This window comes from Phyllostomus discolor, chromosome 3, assembly GCF_004126475.2.
Source record: "Phyllostomus discolor isolate MPI-MPIP mPhyDis1 chromosome 3, mPhyDis1.pri.v3, whole genome shotgun sequence".
In the NCBI taxonomy this organism is placed as follows: Eukaryota; Metazoa; Chordata; class Mammalia; order Chiroptera; family Phyllostomidae; genus Phyllostomus; species Phyllostomus discolor.
This window is the reverse complement of record NC_040905.2, coordinates 102940306-102962459: the sequence shown is the minus strand read 5'-3', so window position 1 is coordinate 102962459 and position 22154 is coordinate 102940306. Positions and strand designations below refer to the sequence as shown.

General features: G+C 40.1%; 1 protein-coding gene across 1 annotated transcript in view; it reads left to right on the top strand.

Moving 5' to 3' along the window:
• The first annotated feature begins 12211 nt into the window (after positions 1-12211).
• The window catches only part of ERCC4 (ERCC excision repair 4, endonuclease catalytic subunit), a 29171-nt gene continuing 19228 nt past the window's right edge, over positions 12212-22154 (top strand). Inside the window, 10 exon segments of the mRNA XM_036020086.1 lie at positions 12212-12561; positions 13796-13976; positions 17481-17577; positions 17579-17663; positions 17665-17675; positions 19461-19666; positions 20661-20705; positions 20708-20840; positions 21792-21821; positions 21823-21920. Of these exon segments, the coding sequence (XP_035875979.1) occupies positions 12289-12561; positions 13796-13976; positions 17481-17577; positions 17579-17663; positions 17665-17675; positions 19461-19666; positions 20661-20705; positions 20708-20840; positions 21792-21821; positions 21823-21920 (1159 nt within the window). The 5' untranslated portion in view covers positions 12212-12288.

Sequence of the window (22154 nt, the reverse complement as noted above, 5' to 3'; positions counted from 1 at the left end):
GGTGCTTTTTCCTGTGTCAGTTGGTTTTTCTTATGTACTTATACCTCTGTGGTGATGGGCAGTGATGTGAAAACCATTGTGTGTGGAGCTAGTGATGTGTCTCTCAGACTTAGAGTTGGAGTTAAAACATGATTCACCCCCTCCTCACTCAGGTGTAGGTGGCATTTCCCCCCATTTCTTTCTTTCTTTCTTTCTCTTAAGTCTGTAGAAATTAGAGAATTAAACTGCTCATTCTTGCTCTACCAGAGAGGAAACCAGTTCATCCACTAGCCGTCTCCACTCTGTCCCTAACATCTCTCCCTCTTTCTCCTGATAACAAATGTTTTCCCCTCTCACCTCCAACAAGCTACTTCCCCTGAGTCCAGTCAACATATGTGACTTTGAGCCCTGTATTTCTTTTTCAAGAATTTGCTCCATAAATGCACCGCTGTTCCCTAGACCTTACCAGTCATTATTCCTACAGAGACAAGGTACGCCCCAGAGGGACATTTTGTTTTTCCTACAAATGATGTGGGATAATTAAGATGCTATTAATTAGTCTTGAATCACTTTGGAGTCTTTTAAATTCCTTATCTGATGGGATTAGGGACCCAAACTAATATTATAGGAAAGCAAATTATTTCCTTCACCAAAATAAACAAGCAATTGCTCGAATCCCAAAAAGAATGGTTAACACTATCTGTATTTGTGGACTTATATTTGGGAATAAGACACAAAAAGATGAGGTAACCTGCATGATTTACTGCTGATTCTATCAAGATGGAAATCTGTATGATGCAAGTCAAATAGAACAAAAAGAATCAAGCATCCTAATTACTATGTTTACAGAAATCAAGGTTAAGTTTTTGCTGCTATATTCACACATACTCTATATGCTATATATTGGCAAAGCACAAACTCATTGACCTTGTTATATAGAGATCAATACTATAATATATGAGTATGTGTGTTTGTATATATGTATTTATATATGTATATATACATACATTCTAAAAATGCATCTATATTTAAGCCAAATTGAATCTTTGCATCTATCCTCAGTTCCTTCCCTTGGACTTACTGTTTACTCAAAATGAATTCATTCATAAAGTTGATATTCAGTTTCCATGTATTTCATTACAATCTTCTTTCTTTGGAATCTTAGTAATATTGCTGGAAAAATAATTGAGGAAAAGTTTCATCTTAATATTTTTCTTTACTTAATTGTAATAATATATTTTAACATGCAACTGGCATCAGGAACAAATTGTGTGGTGAATAAAAAGCTTGAAAGAGAAACATGTGTTTTCTCAAAGTGCTGATAAATTGATATGAAATACAGTTCATTGACGCTGCAGCTCACAGTAACAAAATTATGTACTGTCTCTTGACATCTATGGTTTCCAAATTGCTCTGCTCTTGCAAGAATGTACTTCATTCAAAAATATCATTCTCCTAATGTTTACTGAGTTCTGACAATGCATCAGATTAATTCAGTTAATCTTCAAACATTCTCATGAGTTATATTTCATTTCTGTATAACCATTTTATGCATGAAAAAAGTCTGATGTGGAAGAAACTTGCCCACAGCTGTAGAGTTCCTAAGATGCAGAAGCAAGGCTCAAAGACATGTATCCCTGGTTCTAAAGCCTATGTTTTTTGCCACAGCACTGAGCCGCAACTCCTTGAAATGGGACTTCTTTTGACTACTACAAGTACACCTCACAGAAACACTGCTACAGGCTTTCAAAAAGGTGCCACACCTGGGCAGCTATGTTCCAGTCACCTATCACTGTGTAACAAACCATAACAGTGCCTTAAAACAATAACACATTTATCTTGCTCAGATTCTGGGGGGCCATCTGGGCTCATCTAAGCAAACTTCATTCAGCATATCTCATGTGGTTACAGTTGGTTGGTGACTGGGGCTGGGTCATTGCAAAAACCTTTTGTCTCACATGTCAGTACCCTGGGCTGGGAACAGACATGTGAGACAAAAAGGGCTGAAAAGCCTAGGATTCCTTAAGCAAGTTCTCTTTCTCTCTCTCTCTCTTTCCCTCTCCCCTCTTCCTCTCCCTCTCTCTCTCTCTCTCTCTCTTTCTCTCTCTCTCTCTCTCTCTCTCACCTGTGTGCACTTACACACACACCTCCAAGTGGTTTCTCTACATGGTAATTTTGGAAGAGCCAAACTTGTGACATGGCAACTGAAGGCTCCCAGAGTGAGTATTCCAAGAGACACCAACAGGGCCTTTACTAAACCAACCTTGGAAGTCACACAGCATCATCACTTCTGCCACTCTTCATTAATCCAGGCAGTTACAAAGTCCCATCCAGACTCTAGCACAGGGAATCTGGACAGCACCTATTGATGGAAGAATGTCAAAGAGTTTGCAGGGAAGTTTCAAAAGCACCACACACTACAATCAGGGCTACTGCTGTGTTGAGTTTATGGTATTCACTCCCAGCCACCATAATGCATCTGACTTTGTAGAGGACAGACCAGTGAATTAAATGAGATATGAGGAGTATGGCTGCCCCTGCAACATTGGTTTTTATTTACTACACGGCTAGCATGAAGGAAGGAGAGGGCACTTTTTGCTGTTGACCTGCTCCCACTATGATAGTGTTTACTCCACAGGCCAAGGAATGAATGTGGGGTTCTACCAACCACCAAATGTCCATCCATTTATACATCACCAGGTCCAGGGAGGAGAAGCGACCTTGGGCAAGGCGGCCTTCATCAGCTGAGAGCAAGTTTTAGAGAGAGACTCAGATTGGAACTGTTGGCCTCCAGCGTTTCTGGCAGACAGGGAAACGGATGCACTAGTTTTGAATATGGGGGAGGGGGTGGTCTCTGGGTGGCACAGCACAGCATCCACTACACTGACTGACCCTCACATTCTTTGACAAAATTCATGGTTGAAAAGTCGAGGATTTATCTGGAAGTGGCATAGGAGATAAAAAGGGAAAGAATACTATTTACTTTCTTTCTGTCCAGACTGGGTAAAGAACTAACCTTTGGATTCATTTATCACAAAGAGTCATTTGCTTGAGTAAGCCATTCCACAACCTTGATTTTCCCAATGAAACAGTACAGAAACAATCATACTATTTCCTCCTTTCTGCCATTCCAAGCGGTTGTCTGTCTTAACTTCTAAACATAATTTCTGCTCTCCAGGATGACAGCTATGGTAGGGGGAGGTGAGTGGGTAGAGGGAATGGACAAAAAGGAAAAAGGACTCATGGACATGAACAACAGTGTGGTGATTGCTGGGGAGGGGGTATAAGGAGGATAAATGGTAATGGAAAAAATTTAAACATAATTCCTGCTCTCAGTGTCAATGCTATATATCATATTTCCCTGTGAAGGCAAACCTAGGCAATGATTCGCTCTACATTAAACAATTATCAATTCCAATTTTTAAATGAGCCAACTTTGAATTTTCTAAACCTATTTTTTATAGATAAAACATTCACCCCAAGGCACTTTTTAGAAAAATATAAGTAGCAAACTCTAAATCAAGCATCTCAGAAGTCAAGACAGGACTAGAATTTTAACTCAAAATTTAGTGCAATATATAATAATTGATTCTTTTATTGAATTCAATTTTATCTATGTTACTCTTATTTAATTTTTAACAATATGATTCAAACAATTAAAAGATAAACAATGGGGGCTTCCGACCAAGATGGAGGTGTAAGGTAGACACACTGTGCCTCCTTGCACAACCAAAAGAAGTACAATAACAATTTAAAAGACAAAAAAACAATCAGAACTGACAGAAAACCAAACTGTATGGATGTCTGACAACCAAGGAATTAAAGAAGACACATTCATCCAGACCAGTAGGAGGGGCAGAGACATACAGCTGGGGCAGCGACAGACAGCCAGGGCAGAGAGGACTTGCGGCAAGGTGGCAGCTGGAAGCAGTGGCCAAAGAACCAGGGTGGGCAAGATGGCAGCTAGCGGACCAGGTGAGGCAGTGGCTGGAGGACCAAGTGGTCCCACATTCAAATGCAGATAAACCAGGAGGAACCACTGGGGAGCACAACCAAGGGTCCCAGCACAGGGAAATAAAGCCTCAAACCTCTGACTGAAAACCCCTGTGGGGGTGGAGGCAGCAGGAGAAACTCCCAACCTCACAGGAGAGTTTGTTGGAGGGACCTACAGGGTCCTAGAATGTACACAAGCCCACCCACCTGGAAATCAGCACCAGAAGAGCCCAATTTTCTTGGGAACTGGGGAAGTGACTGAAATCTGGAAGAAAGTAGAGCAAACCACATTGTTCCCTCTTGGACCCCCCACCAACATACAGCATCACAACACAGTGACATGGGTTGCCCCACCCTGGTGAACACCTAAGGCTCCACCCCTCACTACAAAACAGGTGCTTCAAGACAAAAAAATGACTCAAATGAAAGAACAGATCAAAGCTCCAGAAAAAAAAATACAACAAAGCAACGAAGAGATAGCCAACCTATCAGATGCTTAGTTCAAAACACTGGTGATCAGGATGTTCACAGAACTGGTTGAATTTGGTCATAAATTAGATGAAAAAGTGAAGGCTACACTAAGTGAAATAAAGGAAAATGTACAGGGAACCAATAGTGATGGGAAGGAAACTGGGACTCAAATCAATGGTGTGGACCAGAAGGAAGAAAGAAATATCCAACCAGAAAAGAATGAAGAAACAAGAATTCAAAAAAATGAGGAGAAGCTTGGAAACCTCCAGGACACCTTTAAACATTCCAACATCCGAATTATAGGGGTACCAGAAGGAGAAGAGGAAGAGCAACAAGAGGAAAAGTTGTTTGAACAAACAATAAAGGAGAACTTCCCCAATCTGGCAAAGGAAATAGACTTCCATGAAGTTCAGGAAGCTCAGAGAATCCCAAAGAGGTTGGACCCAAGGAGGACCACACCAAGGCACATCATAATTACATTAGCCAAGATAAAAATGAAGGAGAGAATCCTAGAAGCAGCAAGAGAAAAGGAGACAGTTACCTACAAAGGAGTTCCCATCAGACTGTCAGCTGATTTCTCCAAAGAGACCTTACAGGCAAGAAGGGGCTGGAAAGAAGTATTCCACATCATGAAAGGCAAGGACCTACATCCAAGATTGCTCTATCCAGCAAAGCTTTCATTTAGAATGGAAGGGCAGATAAAGTGCTTCCCAGGTAAGGTTTAGTTAAAGGAGTTCTTCATCACCAAGCCTTTATTATATGAAATGTTAAAGGGATTTATCTAAGAAAAAGAAGATTAAAAATATGAACAGTGAAATGATAGCAAAATCACAATTATTAACAACCACACCTAAAACAAACAAACAAAAAAGGCAAACTAAGCAAACAGCTAGAACAGGAACAGGACCACAGAAATAAAGATCACATGGAGGGTTAGCAACAGGGGAGTGAGAGGGGTAGAGAGGGGTAGAGAGGGGTAAAAGGTACAGAGAAGAAGTAGAAAATAGACAGGGGAAGGGTAAGAATAATATAAGAAATGTAGAAGCCAAAAAACAAAAGTATGACACATGGACATGAACTAAAGCAGGGAATGAGTGTGGGAGGGGGTGTGCAGGGTGGAAGGGAGTGAAGGGGGGAAAATGGGACAACTGTAATAGCATAAGCAATAAAATATATTTTTAAAAAAGAAAAAATAAATCAAATAAAAGATAAACAAATGGGAAAATTTTTCCTTTTGCTCTCATTCCCATTTGTTCAATTTCTACCAATAGAAAACTAACAGTCTTAGCTTCTTATATATGCTGCCAGGTCTTCTTTATGTATATTCAGACATAAATCTACATGCATAGAAAGTATCTTATACACCATTCTGCACTTTGCTTTTTTCACTTAACAGAATCAACTATTTCTGATTAATGAGAAAGCACAGGGTTTGGAGACAGAAGTTGCTGCAAAATATTATTATGTAGAATATTTTTTATTATCATAGTATCATTGCATGTATGTTTGGGATATCTACTACTTATAATTTATATATTTAATTCTGTATATATACACCATTCTGATGACAAGGTCCTATAATTAATATTACATGATTTGTTTCCTTTTGATATTAAGTCATGGAACACTATGAGCAATGTAGTCTATTAACAAGACCTCAATATTGCCTTCTTTCACCTGTGCTTCTTTACCTACCTATGCTTCTATGAGGCTGTAGGTAGAACAGGTAGAACCAAATTCTGAGAAAACATCAAACGTCTACCTTTAAGTCCCCTTGTGAATAAGATGCCCAGAGAAATGACCCCCATAGCCTCCAACTTGCTCCTCCCCCAACGAGAGCCTCTAACTCCAAATCAGGCGAATATTTGTAACAACAGCATAACCAGTGCCTCCTGACAAAGACAGACAGCTCTCAGAGCACTTGTCATTTGCAAGGTCAAAGCTCTTTCCCAGAACCAGGTTCCAGGCATGTGCAGTCACACAGGGCCCCATGCTCAGAAGGGTCCTGGGTTCAGTCGACTGCTCTGCTGTTGCCATCTTGAAATTCTCCGTCATTTTTTAAGATGACCTGCATTTACATTTTGTGCTGGTCCCCACAAATTACGTAGCCAGTCTTGTCCTCTGCCTCTTCTCAGAAGACATTCTAAGAGAGAGGATGCAGCAAAGGAAAAGGAATGCCCCCACAAATACTTAAATAAGGAAATACCTCACAAAACTTGCCTGACTTAAGTGTTGTTTTTCCCATGAGAGAGCTTCCTCGAGCCGCTCATAAATCCCTACAAAAGGTTAATTGCCTAAACCATGAGAACAATTTCTACTTTCAGAAAAGTCTACTTGTTGTTGCAAAGAGGAGTAGGTAATTAGTTTTCATGTTCAGCTTCATTCTTACTTTTTTCCCTTTTCTGTTAATGATGAATGGCTTGTCAAACAATAAAAATATTTTTTTAATTACAGTCACCAAAAGTCCTTATTTCCAAGAGAAAGGATTAGTTTAATGATTAAATTCCCTCTGCCTCCATGAGGAATAATTAGTTAACTAAATACTAAGTCTTCTCTCAGTGGACTTGTGATACAGCATCAGTATGCAGGTGACTTCATTTTCAGAGAATTAATGTCAGTGATCCACATCAGTGAATCTCCCTCAGATATCAGTTCCCAGCAGAACTCTGCAGGTGTTGCAACTGCTTCCCCAGTCCTGTGTATACCAAACTTTGCCTGCAGATGGAATCAGTTAAGAAACTTCTCAAGGTTATATACTAAAGTTCCTCAAATGTTTGTAGATGCTGTTGGGATTAATAGGCCCCAAATCTACATGAAAGTGTTGCTCAGTTTTTAGTAGCCTTTTGCAAGCATTGTTGCAGCCAATAGACAAAAACTCCAACTGGCATCAGGAGGGATTGATCCAAGAGTACTACGAGTTTATGCAAAAGGATGGGACAATCTGAGACACACATTCAAGGCTAACTGATTCAGGATGGCATTCAAGGCCTTGCAGCATCAGGCAACTAATAAGTCAGCAGCAGGGTAGGAGTGAATGAATGCCACATGTTTAGAAGTCAGATGGACTGTGCTCTATGCTCCACATTTAGCTGCTCGATGTTGGACAAGCCACCTAACTTCTCTAAGTTTTAGTCTCCTCACTTGTAAAATGAGGAATACAATAGTACCTACTTTATTAACTTAGATCACTCCATAGTGCCTCAGGACACCTTGATCTCAAAAAAGGGGGTTCCTGGTAGCAGGGGGAGAGGAACAAACTGAACAGAGCAAGCTGTTCAGTTTGCCAAGACACTGGTTAATGATGCACCCTGCATGTGCCTGTAAAAGTCTCACCATAGTGTCTGCACACTGAAGCCTGCTCGGTGTTGCTTAGTTATTGTTGCAATGGTTAAGTCACTTGCCCACCTATCTCTAGCTGATTAGTGGTCCTAACCTGTGTAACCATTAAAAGCACATTCCAGCCCTATGTTTCTCAACTTTTTTTGTTCATTACCTTTGAAGGCATTATTTCTCCTAATTGCCTGCCCATGAAATTTTAATACTACAGATGTATTGTAATTCTGTTCGTGATGATTCATTTCATGTGTTGACTTGGCCAGGCTATGGATTGCCAGAGTTGCAAACCCTACCTCTGACATAAAAACTCTGAGATGAATGGGTTATAGACTCTGGGTGGGAAGTTCTTGGACGAGCAAGACTGTGACACATGGTTTCTTGGGGCCTCTTTCTCAGTCCTGCTTTTCCAGACAGGATGAGACATCTTCCCTGAAAGCTGTCCCAGGACTTTCAGACCCCACATGGAAACCTGCTTGCCTGCTTCTCATTCCCCACACCCTAGTCTTCCTTCAAATTCTTAGCCCACACTCTCTTTAGTCCTCCACATTAAACCTCCTAATTTCCTCTCTTCCTCTCACAATCCTCTTTAAGACATTTTAAAACCAGAGCTCAAGTGACTCACAACCACAAACTATTTTCCCCTTATTAGAGGGCAAGGAGGATCCAGGCATCAAATCCTCCTTAGAAATAAGGGAGAATGTTTGGTTTCCATTCTAAGAGGTAGATGTGCCTCATGTCCTAGATTAGGTTGGATCATGTTAAAGCAGTCGTCATTACATTTCTGAATTTAAAATTGGTTGAATAGCCATATCCTGCTATATTCTTCATTTCAATTAATCTCTACAACAACCAGATGAGATTGGTCCTATCACCAGCCCCATTTTAGAGGTGAGGCAACTCGGGCACAGAGAGGTTAAATAACTTGCATGAGGTCACACAACTAGTAGGCAGCCAAGCTGAGAGCTGCCTACTAGTTGTGTGAACCATTCAACCACAGTCACAAACTCTAAGAGGCTCCCTGGGGCCTCCTCCCCTGGCCTTAGGGGAGGAGTTAATCCCATGAAGTGTTCACTCTTAAGCCTTTCTCCAGCCTCTGGATTTAGTAGGCATTTCATATATATATATATATATATGAAAGATCAAAGTTGCTAAGAGAAATTACAGTAGCCTATCTATGGCAGCCAAGCTAAGGGTAACTGAGGTGTGCTGGGGTCTATCTCAGGTCAGGAGGAAGATAATGCTCAGTCTCACTCTCCACACAAAGCCAAAGGCCGAAAGATGAAAGCCTGCCCTGTTTCCTCCTGGGCAAAACTGAAACTTGCAAAGCGACTGGAGGGGAGATGGTTCTGGTGATCAGAATATCAAAAAAAAGAAGGAAAGGTTTGGAGAATTACTGTGACAGTGACAAAAAAAAAAGCATCCTTTCACTTTAAGCTGAAAATGTTTCCCTGTGGACTAAACTAAAATGTCTAGACACAATCTGTTAGAATCTGCAAGAGTCTGCTTCTTCAGACACTAACTTTTGACATTAAGTATTACCCACCACACAGATATTAAATTTAGAATTCACCAGGTAATATTTTTTAGTGATGGTGAAGTATTTATATAGTACTTGGGAAATTTTTCCTTTTGTTTTTATATATAAGCAATATAAGTTCATTGGAACAAAGTCAAACAGAACAGAAGGGAATGAGCTAAAATATTAAGGCCGTACCCTGATGCTGACCACTCATTTCAACTTCCCAGAAACAATTGCTTTTTTTAGTAGCATTTCCATGCAGACACAAGAAAGAATTTTTTTTTACTGATGTTTTTAGACAAATGGAGGGATACTATGCATTATGATTTTGGAAAAGCTTTTCTTAGTATATAATAGCATGCATTGTATATCTTGCCATATACAGCTTTTAATAGTTGTATGATACCCCACTTATTAGGGAAGACTGAAGAAAATTTAACTAGTGTCCTAGTAATGAACATTTAGGAGAAATACCTGAGAAATAATAAGAGTTCGCAAAATATATAATGAATAAACGTCTTTGTACACAAGTTCCCTACTAGAATATAAATCCTATGGGAGCAAAAATTGTGCTTGCTTTGCTTGCTGATGAACCCTCAGCGCTAAACAGGCCCTGACACATAGCAGATGCCCAATAAACATCTGTAGGGTGACTATATCTTCATGTGTATATGTACCTATACAGATACTTGAAATTTCTATATATATGTACATATATATATGACCAATCATCCTCCAAAATTATTGCTGCATTATATACTCCCATCTATGTGTTTTGCTTTGCTTTGCTTTGTTTTGTTTCAATCAGCTAGGGACATCATTTTTAGAGCTCGGTGTAGCAGAAATAGTAAATGCTTGTGTATTAGTTTCCTCCTGCTGTTGTGACAAGTTGGCACAAAGTTAGTGGCTTAAAACAACAGAGATTTATTATCTTTTGGGTCTGGAGGTCAGAAGTCCAAAATGGGTTGGTAGGAGTGTGTTGCTTCTGGAGGGTTTCAGGGAAAACACTTCTTTGCTTTTTCCAGCTTCCAAAGTCTGCATTCCTTGGTTTGTGGTGCCTTCCACATCATCATCCCAACCTCTGCTTCCACTGTCACATCTTCTTCTCTACTCTGACCCTCTTGTGCCCCCCCCTTCCCTTGTGATTACCTTGAGCCCATCTTGATAATCCAAGGTAATCTCCCCATCTTAAAATCTCTGTCTTAATCACATCTGCAAAGTCCTATTTGCCACATAAGGGATCTATTCATAAATTCCAGAGATTAGGATGTGGATGTCTTCAGAGAGCCATTATTCTACATACCACATCTTGGGAATCAGGTCTGAATCTCAGCACTGTCGCTTCAACTGTGTACCCCAACTACGTGTTGGGTCTCTAATCACCACGTCCTGAACTAAATCTAGGAAGTACACTAACTAGCTCAGTGGTCTTACCCCAGTTACCTATCCTCCCTGAGCCTTTTTTTTTCCCTTACTTGTATAACTGGAGAGATTAATAGCTGTCTCATAGAAAATGCTGTATGTACAATGTCTACAGACATCCCTTTCCATTTAACCAGCCTTCATAAATTATTATGTGCTGTTTTAATCTTGACAAAATGTAAGTAAAATATTGGATTAAGTAGTAATTAGGTAGAGAAACAGATGCTCTTGTAAACTGCTGATGTGAATGTAAATTGGTACAGGCTTTCTAGAGGGCAATGTGGCACTGTGAATGTAATGAAAAGCCTTATAAATGATTTTTTTTCTCTCTTTATTCCAGTAATTATCCATTTCTAAAGTGTATCTTAGGGGTATAGTTGAATTTGTGTACAAAGATGTTCAGTGAAATATTATCTATAATATTGGGTTAGGAAGAATGGAAACTGTCAGCCCTGAGAAACAAGATAACTACTAAGAGGAGCTTAGCACGTGACCCACTGGGCTCAAATTTAAAAAGAGAGCCTAACGGCCCTTTCTAAACACACTGAAGACCATTGGTCTAAATGTTCACTAATAAGGGATTAGGTAAATAACTACCATACATCTCATTACAGAATCTCACCATATGAAAGGATTTTGTGAAAGTATGTTAAACACCACATTCAGAGGTTTGTCAAATGTTAGTGACAAACTCGGGGTTTAAAACAGGGTTACTTATTAGCTCATATTAGAAAGAGAACTCTGTGGGGTGAGTGTGTATATACCTGTACATATACTAAAAATATAGATTTCATGTTACAGTGGATATTTTAAGGTAATGGAATAACAAGTGACTTTTATTTTGGCTTACATCTAATTTTTTTTCCTAACAATAAAGGTTAGAGAAAGGGATTTCTACACTGAACAATTTCTCTCGGATTAACAGGCATTTCTAGACATAGAACAAATACTACCAATACTACCGAAGGTGTCCCTCTAGTGGAAGGTGGGACAGGGCTGCTGCGGCACACATGGTTGACACTATTTTAAATAGTTTATTATATTAAGACCTTCCGAGAGCAACAAAAGCCTTGAAATTAGTAAACTATTCTGCTTACTCAAAACTTTTTTGTTCTAAGCGCACTTGGAAGATTGACAATCACTTTTTCAATTGTGAAGGCCGGGGAACTAAGCTCCTTGGAGTTCATTCTGCTGTTCTATTTTTTCGTACCGTGTGTTCTAGGTCCAGGTCTAGGACGCCTGACTCTCAAACCCAAGGCACCAGACAATGTGAATAACTAAAAGGCTCGGGAGCAGAGCCTGAGGCAAGTACGCGACACCAGTTGCGAGCTCTAGCACCTCCGGGTGATTCTACGACTCTTCGGTTCCACTCGGCTCCTCTTCGACTGAGTTCGGTCAGCACTCGGGTTCTCGGGCTCGTCTCTCTTCGGCTACGTTCGGGAGATTCTCGTCTCGGCCTCGGTTCCTCTTCGGCTACGTTCGGCCACCGTTGGTCTTGGGCTCAGCTGTCTTCGGCTTCCTTCGGGCGACGCTCGTCTCGACTTCGGCTCCTCTTCGGCCGAGCTCGGATGACTCTCGTCCTCTCGGGCTCGACTCCCTTCGCCGGCGTTCGGCCACGGCCCGGAAAAGCGCCCATGAAACCCGGACCGTCAGCTCCACTGACGGCTATGGCGCCGCTGTTGGAATACGAGCGGCAGCTGGTGCTGGAACTACTCGAAGCGGATGGGCTGGTGGTGTGCGCCCGCGGACTCGGCGCGGACAGGCTCCTGTACCACTTCCTCCGGCTGCACTGCCATCCTGCATGCCTGGTCCTGGTGCTCAACACACAGCCGACCGAGGAGGTGCGGCAGCCGGCCCGGGTTGGGTGTTTCCCAGGAGCGTTGGGGGCCTCTGGGGCGGACGCAGGCCCCAGAGCAAGTGCGAGGCCTCTGAGGATGGTGCAGGTCCGGGACGCTGGTGGGAAGGCACTAAATAAGGGTTCTCGAGGCAGGCGCAGGGCCCTGACACGGATGCGAGAGGACCGGAGAGGGAAGCAGATCCCTGACCAAGGACAGTGAGAATTGTGGAGGGGCTCTGAGAGGAGTAGGGTAGTTACTTGAGGAGGTTGGGGTGGAGAGAAGAACTGGAGGCTCCTGAAGGAGATAGAGATGTCTGTAAGAGGACAGGAATAATGAAGGAATCCCAAAGTTGGATATTGAAAGAGCTTGATGGGGTCAAAGGAGTGGAATCCGTGAAAGGGATGGAGATGGCGGAATCTCTGAGGGTAATAGGGAGACGTGAAAGATGCTGAGGCTGGGGAGAACCTTGTAGGGAAGAGGAGAGACTAGGAGGGTTCCTCAGAGCTGTGGAAGGAGGGCACAAGATCAGAGGGGAAGGGAGCTGGAAGCGGCAGGGTACCTGGGGGTTACGGTGAGGGATATATCTGTGCTGGGGGTGTTGAGAGGTGATACAACCTGGTCTGACAAGTCTAGTGAGCCCGGAGGAAAATGTCAGGTGAAAAGAGTGACTACAGTCTCTTTAAGGGCAGGGATCCCGTTCCATTCATCTAGGTATCTCCAGTGCTTGTCATAAGTTTAGCACAACACAGCTCCCCCGCCCCTCACCCGCCTAGAAAGGTAGTATTGACCTGAAAGTGTAAGGGCCAAGGGCCCATTGACATGATGAAATTCCCTCTAGGATGGATCTTGACAGCGCTAATAGTCAGAACATTAGCTGAGAAAAGGAGCTCCTGGATATCTCCTCAAGCAGTACAAACCTGGCTTTGGTGGGAACTAGTTTCTAAGCAGCAGAAGTGTTTTAACCCAGGGTTTAAAAGCCTTTTTTTTATTGTTGTTAAAACGCTGATAACAGGTGAAGCAATTCCTTAGTGTAAACCCCAAAACAAAAGCAAGAAAACCCTAGTTTGAATGTAGACTGGCTGATTGATCAACATAAAGTAGTAACTTAGTTTGTATATTCATTATTAAGTTTGTTATCTCTGAGAAAGGCAGCATATCACTTTAAATACAATACCTGCAACCTAATCAAAACTGCCCGCTGTATTAAACAGCCTACTAATCGTTTCATTTCATTTAGGAGTATTTTATCAATCAGCTGAAGATAGAAGGAGTGGAACACCTCCCTCACCGTGTAACAAATGAAATCACAAGCAACAGTCGCTATGAGGTTTACACACAAGGAGGTGTGATATTTGCAACAAGTCGAATACTTGTGGTTGATTTCTTGACTGATAGAATACCTTCAGATTTAATTACTGGTAAGAATTTAAAACCTTATTGTATGTAAATTTGCACCTTCTGCTTTTAGGCTGTTCCCTCTGCTCAACTCTAAGCTAGAACCTTCTTATGAGTTGCACTGGTCTTTTCAACCATTAGCACAATGTCAGATACATTATATATTCTCAGTATATATATACACATACACACACACACACACACACATATATATATATTTGTGGTCTGAGTAAGGAAAGAAATGTAAGATTGATTTTCCTTGGTTTCTAAGCTCATATTCAGTAAATACGTGGTAATTGAGTAGCATTTACTTTTAGAACATAATTGGACTTGAATGTTTGTAAACATTCTTTATATATTTTCTAAAATATTTGGTTTTCCTCTTTAAAGAATGTATTTCCTATGATGTGAATTAAACCAAATAGTTGCTTAATTATTTTGAGAAGAGTTGTTTAATTTTAGCTATAATTAACACAGAAAAGGAATTTTTTATTACTATTTGTTTCTGTGGAAACCTTTTCTGATTTCCCCAAAGCTGGTTTAGAGGCCCCAGCTCTTAGCCCTCAGGTTACCCTGTGCTCCTCATAAGTACCCAGACGGCCACCCAACATTTGCATCTGTCTGTCTCGCTCATGAGATTACAAGCTTTGTAGGCACAGGGGCAACTTGTTCATCCCAGGCTAAGTAACTGGTACACAGCAGGTAATAAGCACGTATTTGTTGGATGAGTGATGCAGGGATGTACTGTGATCTGTAGTGAACTTCTGGAGGGCAGAGAGACAGGCAATTCGTAATTGTACATCCCACTTTGTCTATCGTATGGCCCTGAACCTAGGAGACCCTCAAAAATAATTAATGAATAAACATATAAATGAATTCTTTATATGGTTCATGGTGAACCATACATATAAAGGAAAAGTTTTGTTGTACTTTTATATAACATTTATAATTGTTATAAGCTGGGGCACAGACCATGTGGTCATGGACCACTTGACTGCGTGGTAATGACACTGCTTACGAGCAAGTTACTTAACTTTTCATTAGTTTTTTTATAAGCCTGTTTTCTTATTTCTTAAATCAAGAAAAATAGTGCATCCTAGAGTTTCTGTAAGAATTAAGTGAGATAAAATAAATTGCTTAGTATTAGTTCTGGATACGTAGTAAACACTTAATCAGTAGTAGCAAAAAAAAAGATACTGACTTTTTGTAATCAAATCTTGGGGCATCATAAAGTCTTGTACTGTTTGCTGCTTTCTGATAGGTTTTGTTCTTTACTTAAGTTGATGAAGTGGAGAAAAATATGCATTGAAACTACCACTAGATGTCAGTATTGTTCTTTCAGTAATCGTTCAACCTACTTAGGCATGGCGCAATCTGAGTCTAATAAGTGTTCGAAAGAGAATTTATAGGTAGTTTCTAATTAAAAGCTACTTTCTGTATAACTCAGTTAACTCATCTGTAAATTGGAGACAGCAATATTACCTTCCTCCTAGGATTATTGTCAGGATTATTGAAATGAAATAACTATGTAAAATTTTAGCATTGTGTGTGGCTCATAGTAAGTAAGCATTCTGTGATTATTATGTGTTGTGATGTTCCAGTCCTCAGGCAGTGTCTTAGGGGAGGCTGATGCAAAGAAGTATTTACAAAATGTTACAGGAGCATAAAAAATTTCAGTAAGCTATTGTGGAACCAGAATTGCCCCCAGAAATATGACCTGCTTGTTGTTTTTATTTTATTTTTTAAAAGGGAGGCTCTTGGATGGTGTCACTTGGTAGGAAAACCTGAGTTTGTTCCCAAACATGATTTGGAAACTTTGGTCTCCCATTATGGGTTGGACGACCTTGATTAAGTTGCTTCCCTTTCCTGGTCTCATAATAATAATGCCTACCCCATAGAATTATTGTGAGGGTTAAACAAAATAAAACTCTGTAAAAGCACCTCACCCACAGCTTCAGGTGTAGCATTAGTTCTTTTCTCCTCCTTCTTCTGAGTTCCTAAATGACAGCCTTTTGGAACACAACATTTTCTTAAATTGAAGTTCACCTTTTTCTTTAGAAGTTATTTTTATTATTTTTTATTTTATGATATGTTCAATCCAGGTCAGCAACCATGGCCCAGTAGAGTACTTTAGAAAAACCACCTACTATGTACCGAATCTTTTCTTTTTTATCTTATTGTATTTTTTTCCATTACCATTTAATCCCTTTATACCCCAACTCGCCCCAGCGATCACCACGCTGTTGTCTATGTCCATGAGTCCTTTCTCCTTTTTGCTCAGTTCCTCCAAATGTACATGTGCTGGGGTAATTGAAAATCCTTTGGTCTTTAAATTCCTAAATAGTACTATTAATTTTTACCTTAATTAAAAAACTATTTGCTTAGGTAGAATACATATAGCTCCACCTACCTTGATCCAAAATTTAAACATCAAAATAATGGAATCTGAACTGAGTTTATTGACCTGCTGGAAGGGGTCGTTAATTACTGTTGGTGTCACTTTCCAGACCCTAGGAGTGACAATTGGAGCAAAAACATTCAAGCACATTTATAGCAAATGGACATAAGTTACTGGCTGGATTTACATCTAAAAGACTGAGAATCATCATATAATTGAGTTTTGGATCCAGAAATGTCTGTGCACTCTTATGTCATCTTATGTCTCTCCTAATTTATCACTCACTAATCAGACCACATCAAAATTCTGTACATTCAGGAGATCATGTGGTCCCGTACTCATTTTATAAATAAGGAAAAATGTATAGTTGTTCTTGTTTTTGTGATTCAGAGGTGTCATCTCCACACCCACATGAAAAAAACCTTATGTATTAAATATTAATGGTTTTTATTTTAAATGGAGTAATTTACCACTCAATTGAATATTCTGATTCTGAAAATAGAGTTATTCTAATAGGATGTAATGTGATAAAAATATTCTAATAGGATAAAATATGTCTAGTAGGATATAATGTGATACACTTGTTGCCCAAAATTGGAAAATGCAATGATTTTGTGTCATCCCCATCTGATTCACATACAAAAGGAGAATTAGTGACCCACTTAGCTTTCAGAATCCTTTCTCCACTGTGCTAGACATGCCCCAACCCAGGGCCTTTGCTCCTGTCATTCCCTCTGGCCTGGAACTCTCTTGACCCACCTGGCCTCGCGGTTCATCTGTTCTCCAGCCAGCCTTTACTCACACACCTTAGTGAGGCCACCCTGTCCAAAATTGCAAACCACCACCCTTCACACATACTGCCTCTCCCTCTTTGATGTATTTTGTTCTCCCCAGCTCTTATCACCTTATAGCCTACTGAATATTTTACTCACTTACATTGTTAATGTAAGTGCCACGAGGACAGGAATTTGCTTGTTTTCCTTTGAGGTTATGTATCCCCAGCCTAGAACAGCGCCCTGCCCAGGCTCAAGTAGGCACTCAAGAAAAATGTGATGAAATAAGTGGAATGAAGTAAGCCTGAAAATTACATGTCTATTCTGTAATTGAAATTATAAATTTCTCCCCTCAGGCATCTTGGTGTATAGGGCTCATAGAATAATCGAGTCCTGTCAAGAAGCATTCATTTTGCGCCTCTTTCGCCAGAAAAACAAACGTGGTTTTATTAAGCTTCACAGACAACGCTGTTGCCTTTGATACTGGTTTTTGTCATGTGGAAAGAGTGATGAGAAATCTTTTTGTAAAGAAGCTGTATCTTGTGGCCAAGGTAAATAGCATTATGTGATCAATTTCTGAGAGAGAATCCGCTGTCATTTAATTTTGGCACTTTAATGTAAAATTTTACTGTAATTGGACTTGATACATGCTAGTCAGGTTCATAGCAAGTGTATTCAAATAGAAATACTGCCTGGTCACCACATTTGTGATTCTTTTATTTAGTTATTTTTATTCTTCTCAAAGATTTTATTTACTTTTTATAGAGGGGGAAGGGAGGGAGAAGGAGAGGAAGAGAAACATCAGTGTGTGGTTGCCTCTTGTGCACCACTACTGGGACCTGGCCCGCAACCCAGGCATGTGCCCTGGGTGGGGAATGGAACCAGTAACCCTTGGTTTTCAGACTGGGCGCTCATCCACTGAACCATACCAGCCAGGGCACATTTGTGATTCTTTTAAAAGGAAAGAGAGATTTTAAAGTTATTTTTCTGGCAGTACATCAATCCATCCCAGTGCAGCCACATCATCCTTTCTTTTCACATAGGGTGACCCCCAAAGATTACCTAGAGAACAGGTGGCCCAGATCCTAGCCCTCCACCTTGTGTTTACCCAGCGGCAGCACCAGCTCCTTGCCCCTAGTTAAGTAGTTACATTTATATAGTCCTAAAATTACATTTGGCCCTTTGAAGGCAACCGTGAGGCTGATGTGGCCCCCGGTGAAAATGAGTTTGTCTTTCCCTGACCTAGAGACTCACATATACTGCAGTGGTAGTTGAACTACAGATTTATTGGTGAAGACACCCACTTCCACTTTCAAAATTACCCATCAGGGAAATAATGCCCAAAGATTTTTTTTAAGATTTTGTTTATTTATTTTTAGAGAGAGGGGAAGGGAAGGAGAAAGAGAGGGAGAGAAACATCAGTGTGTGGTTGCCTCTTGCATACCCCCTACTGGGGACCTGGCCCACAACCCAGGCATGTGCCCTAACTGGGAATTGAACCTGTGACCCTTTCATTCTCAGGCTGGCACTCAACCACTGAGTCATACCAGCCAGGGTGCCCAAAGATTTTAAAGAATTTTTGTAAATTTCTAGGAAAAACTGAAGGTTTTATTTCAATTTTCAAACATTTTGCCACCTATGCTAAATAGGTATTTGGTTATACTAAATGGGATTTAAGAGTAGCTGTTGCCCTGGCCAGGTGGCTCTGATATTTGGGCAGCATGCACCACCAAAAGGTTGTGGGTTCTATCCCCAGTCAGGACTTATGCCTAGGATGTGGGTTTGATCCCCAGTTGGGGGTGAGTACAAGAAGCACCTGATTGATGTTTCTCTCTCACATCAATGTGTATGTGTGTCTCTCTCCCCTCTCTTCTCTCTCCTTAAAATCAATAAACTATCCCGGTAAGGATTTTTAAAAAGTAGTTGTTGTAGTCTGTTTCTTGATTATGCCCTCCTTTGGGAATCACAAACTTTTCCTGGAAGAGGCCAGACTGTAAAGATTTAGGCTCTGCAGTCCATGTGGCCTGTTAGTCACTCGGCTCTGCTGCCCTAGTGTGACAGCACCCGTGGACAACAAATGGACAGTGGGCCCAGCTGTGTTCCAGTATCTGTAAAAATAAGTCCTGGATTTAGCCCAGACCATAGTTTGCGAGACCTCTGCCTTATGGAAGGAATATTTTCCATTCATTAGGTTAAAGTATTTCTAAAAACATGCCATTTTTCTATTTGTTTCTCAATTGCATTTACAAAAAAAAAAATTAGACTATGAAACCAAGACTAGAAATGCATAACTGCTGAAACTCTAGAAAATGTTTGAAAAATATTTGCTTCTTTAGGTTTCATGTAGCAGTAAACTCGTTTCTAGAGCAGCACAAGCCTGAAGTGGTGGAGATTCATGTCTCTATGACGCCAGCCATGCTGGCCATGCAGACCGCTATCCTGGACATTTTAAACGCGTGCCTGAAGGAACTGAAATGCCATAACCCTTCCCTTGAAGTCGAAGATTTATCTTTAGAAAATGCTATTGGAAAAGCCTTTGACAAGGGTACTCTATTTCTTTTCCTTTTTAAAGCACAGTTTGTTATAATTTTAAAGAATGCAAGCTATTTTAATATTTGCAGTGTTCTTAATAGGAATTTGCTGTTGTTTTATAATTAAATTGGAGGGTGATTTAAAGTATAGATAACTTCTTTGAGTTACTGGAAGTAATCATTTGTAGTAAAATATGTGGATTGGCATATAAGCACAATTCTCCTTTTTGCAATGATTTCCCCCATTTTAAGTATGACTAAGAAGAGGATAAACAACATTTTTGCTCTTAATGACAGCATTTGGATAGCTACAGGTAGAAGAGTTTTACATAAGAATGCTTCAGAATTTATGGTCATCTTGTTAAAACAATTAAAATAAATATAATTTGGATGAGTTTTTCATGAATGAGGAATGTGAAATGTATTCTGTCTTAAAATTACATTCTGAATTGAGAAAATAATTCAAGGAATTTTATTTGAATTTTTTATCATAGATTAATATTAATGCAGATAGGTAAATGTCTAAGACTTGAACTACAGATTCAGAAAAAGGGCTGACCTTTTAATAATTCCAGACAGCATTTTAAAAAAATATTTTGGTAGACTAAGTTCCTGGACTTAAAACTTTAAATTAACCTCTCTGTCACTGGAAATAATTGTAAGAAAGAAAAAATTTATTTAGTTTATCAGGTCTTTATCTTCTGACTAATATGTAAGTATGGATAATTATTCACTCTATCTGATCATAAAGATTCTACTGATAAAGAACTCTGCATTATATTTGAAAAATTAAACAATTTTTTTAGAATCTCATGACCTGAAATTTTCTATCTACTTCCTGGGAAGATATTTGGATCTTTTTAGTTTTGATAAAACATACATACCAAAATGTCATTTTAAAGCATTTTTAAGTATCTTGGAATGCTTTATCGAAACCACAATCTGTATTAATAATAGCTATATTGAACATATTTTTAAGCCAATACTGACATTTTATTCTGTTGTAGACAATCCGCCATTATCTGGATCCTTTGTGGCACCAGCTTGGAGCCAGACTAAATCCTTGGTTCAGGATTTGAAGATATTACAAACTTTACTGCAATATCTCTCTCAGTATGATTGTATTACATTTCTAAATCTTCTGGAATCTCTGAGAGCAACAGAGAAGGCTTTTGGTCAAAATTCAGAGTGAGAAATAAAAATATTATATTATCCTAGGAGCTGATTTGAATGTAGTTCTGGTTTTGTTGAGGATCAGTGTGGGGAGTGCAGTATTCACCTACATGGTATACTAAGGTTTCAAATTACATCTTCCTAGTGGGAAGGATGTAGTTATATTGATAGCTAATGTTTCCACCTACTTAACTTCTGTGCTATATAACAATAAATATTCATACCATTCTGGCAATTTTATTTATAGAAAAGGTTGTATATGATACAGGCAGTCCCCAGCCTAGAAATAGCTTGCATTCTGGAAGTTTAGTTGTTGAGAATTTAAAATTCATTTTTCTTGCAAAAACAGTAAGGCAGTCCAGGGTTTCATCAGCTAGAGTGCTGACGACCAAAAACAAGAGATTTGTGAAGAAACATACACATGTGACTGGCTACTCTCTGCTTTCCCATCAGTCACATCCACCCACACATGTTGTGGCCTCTGGTCCCTGTTTGGCTAGACCAGTGGTTTTCAAAGTGTGGTCCATGGCCCCTGAGGCCAAGATTTAATAGAAGTAATATTTTTACTACCTCAGAGACACTGTTGAGCGATAAACTGCAAACGCACTGAAATGAAAACCATGCCGACTGCTAGGACACTTTGGTTCCACTGCCTTGATTGTGCTCGGGCAGCAGCAGTGTTACTGACTCGAGCTTTTGCACGACAGGGAATGTCAGCACAGGGGGACCAAGTCAAGTAACGGCTTGTGTGATTACAGGGCTAGTTGTATTATTAGGAGAATAGTCCCCCTGAAACTATGCTGGGGACCCCCAGGGGCCTGTGGCTCAGGCTACACTTTGAAAACTGACAGTCTGACTGAACAGAGACAGAGGTCATGGTCAGGGAGAAGGTGGGGCTCAGAGAAGAACAAGATGGCGGCCGATGTAACTTTAAGTTGAAGGGTTTTTTTAACTCTTTATATTAGGTTGGCTATTTCTTGACTCCAGCACCTCGCTTTGTGAATGCTCGAGCAAGGGTTTATCGCATTCCAGATGCTAAAATGAGTAAAAAAGGCAAAGTGTCCGGAAAAGTGGAGATTAAAGAAGAGCAAGGTATCTCGTAGGCTTAAATCTTTATATGTGTCTTTATTCAAGTATTTGGTGTGGAATTGTTTGTCAAGTTACGCTATACTTTTAAATCTCTTTTTGGCCATGTGAGAAATGTGTGACTGTGTGTTCAGTGTAGGTTACATGTAACATATGTAATGTGTGTTAAAAGTGTTCGACATGGCAAGTCTTAGAATTCACTGCCAGGGAATTCCAAGTAACAAATGCCAAGAACCAACC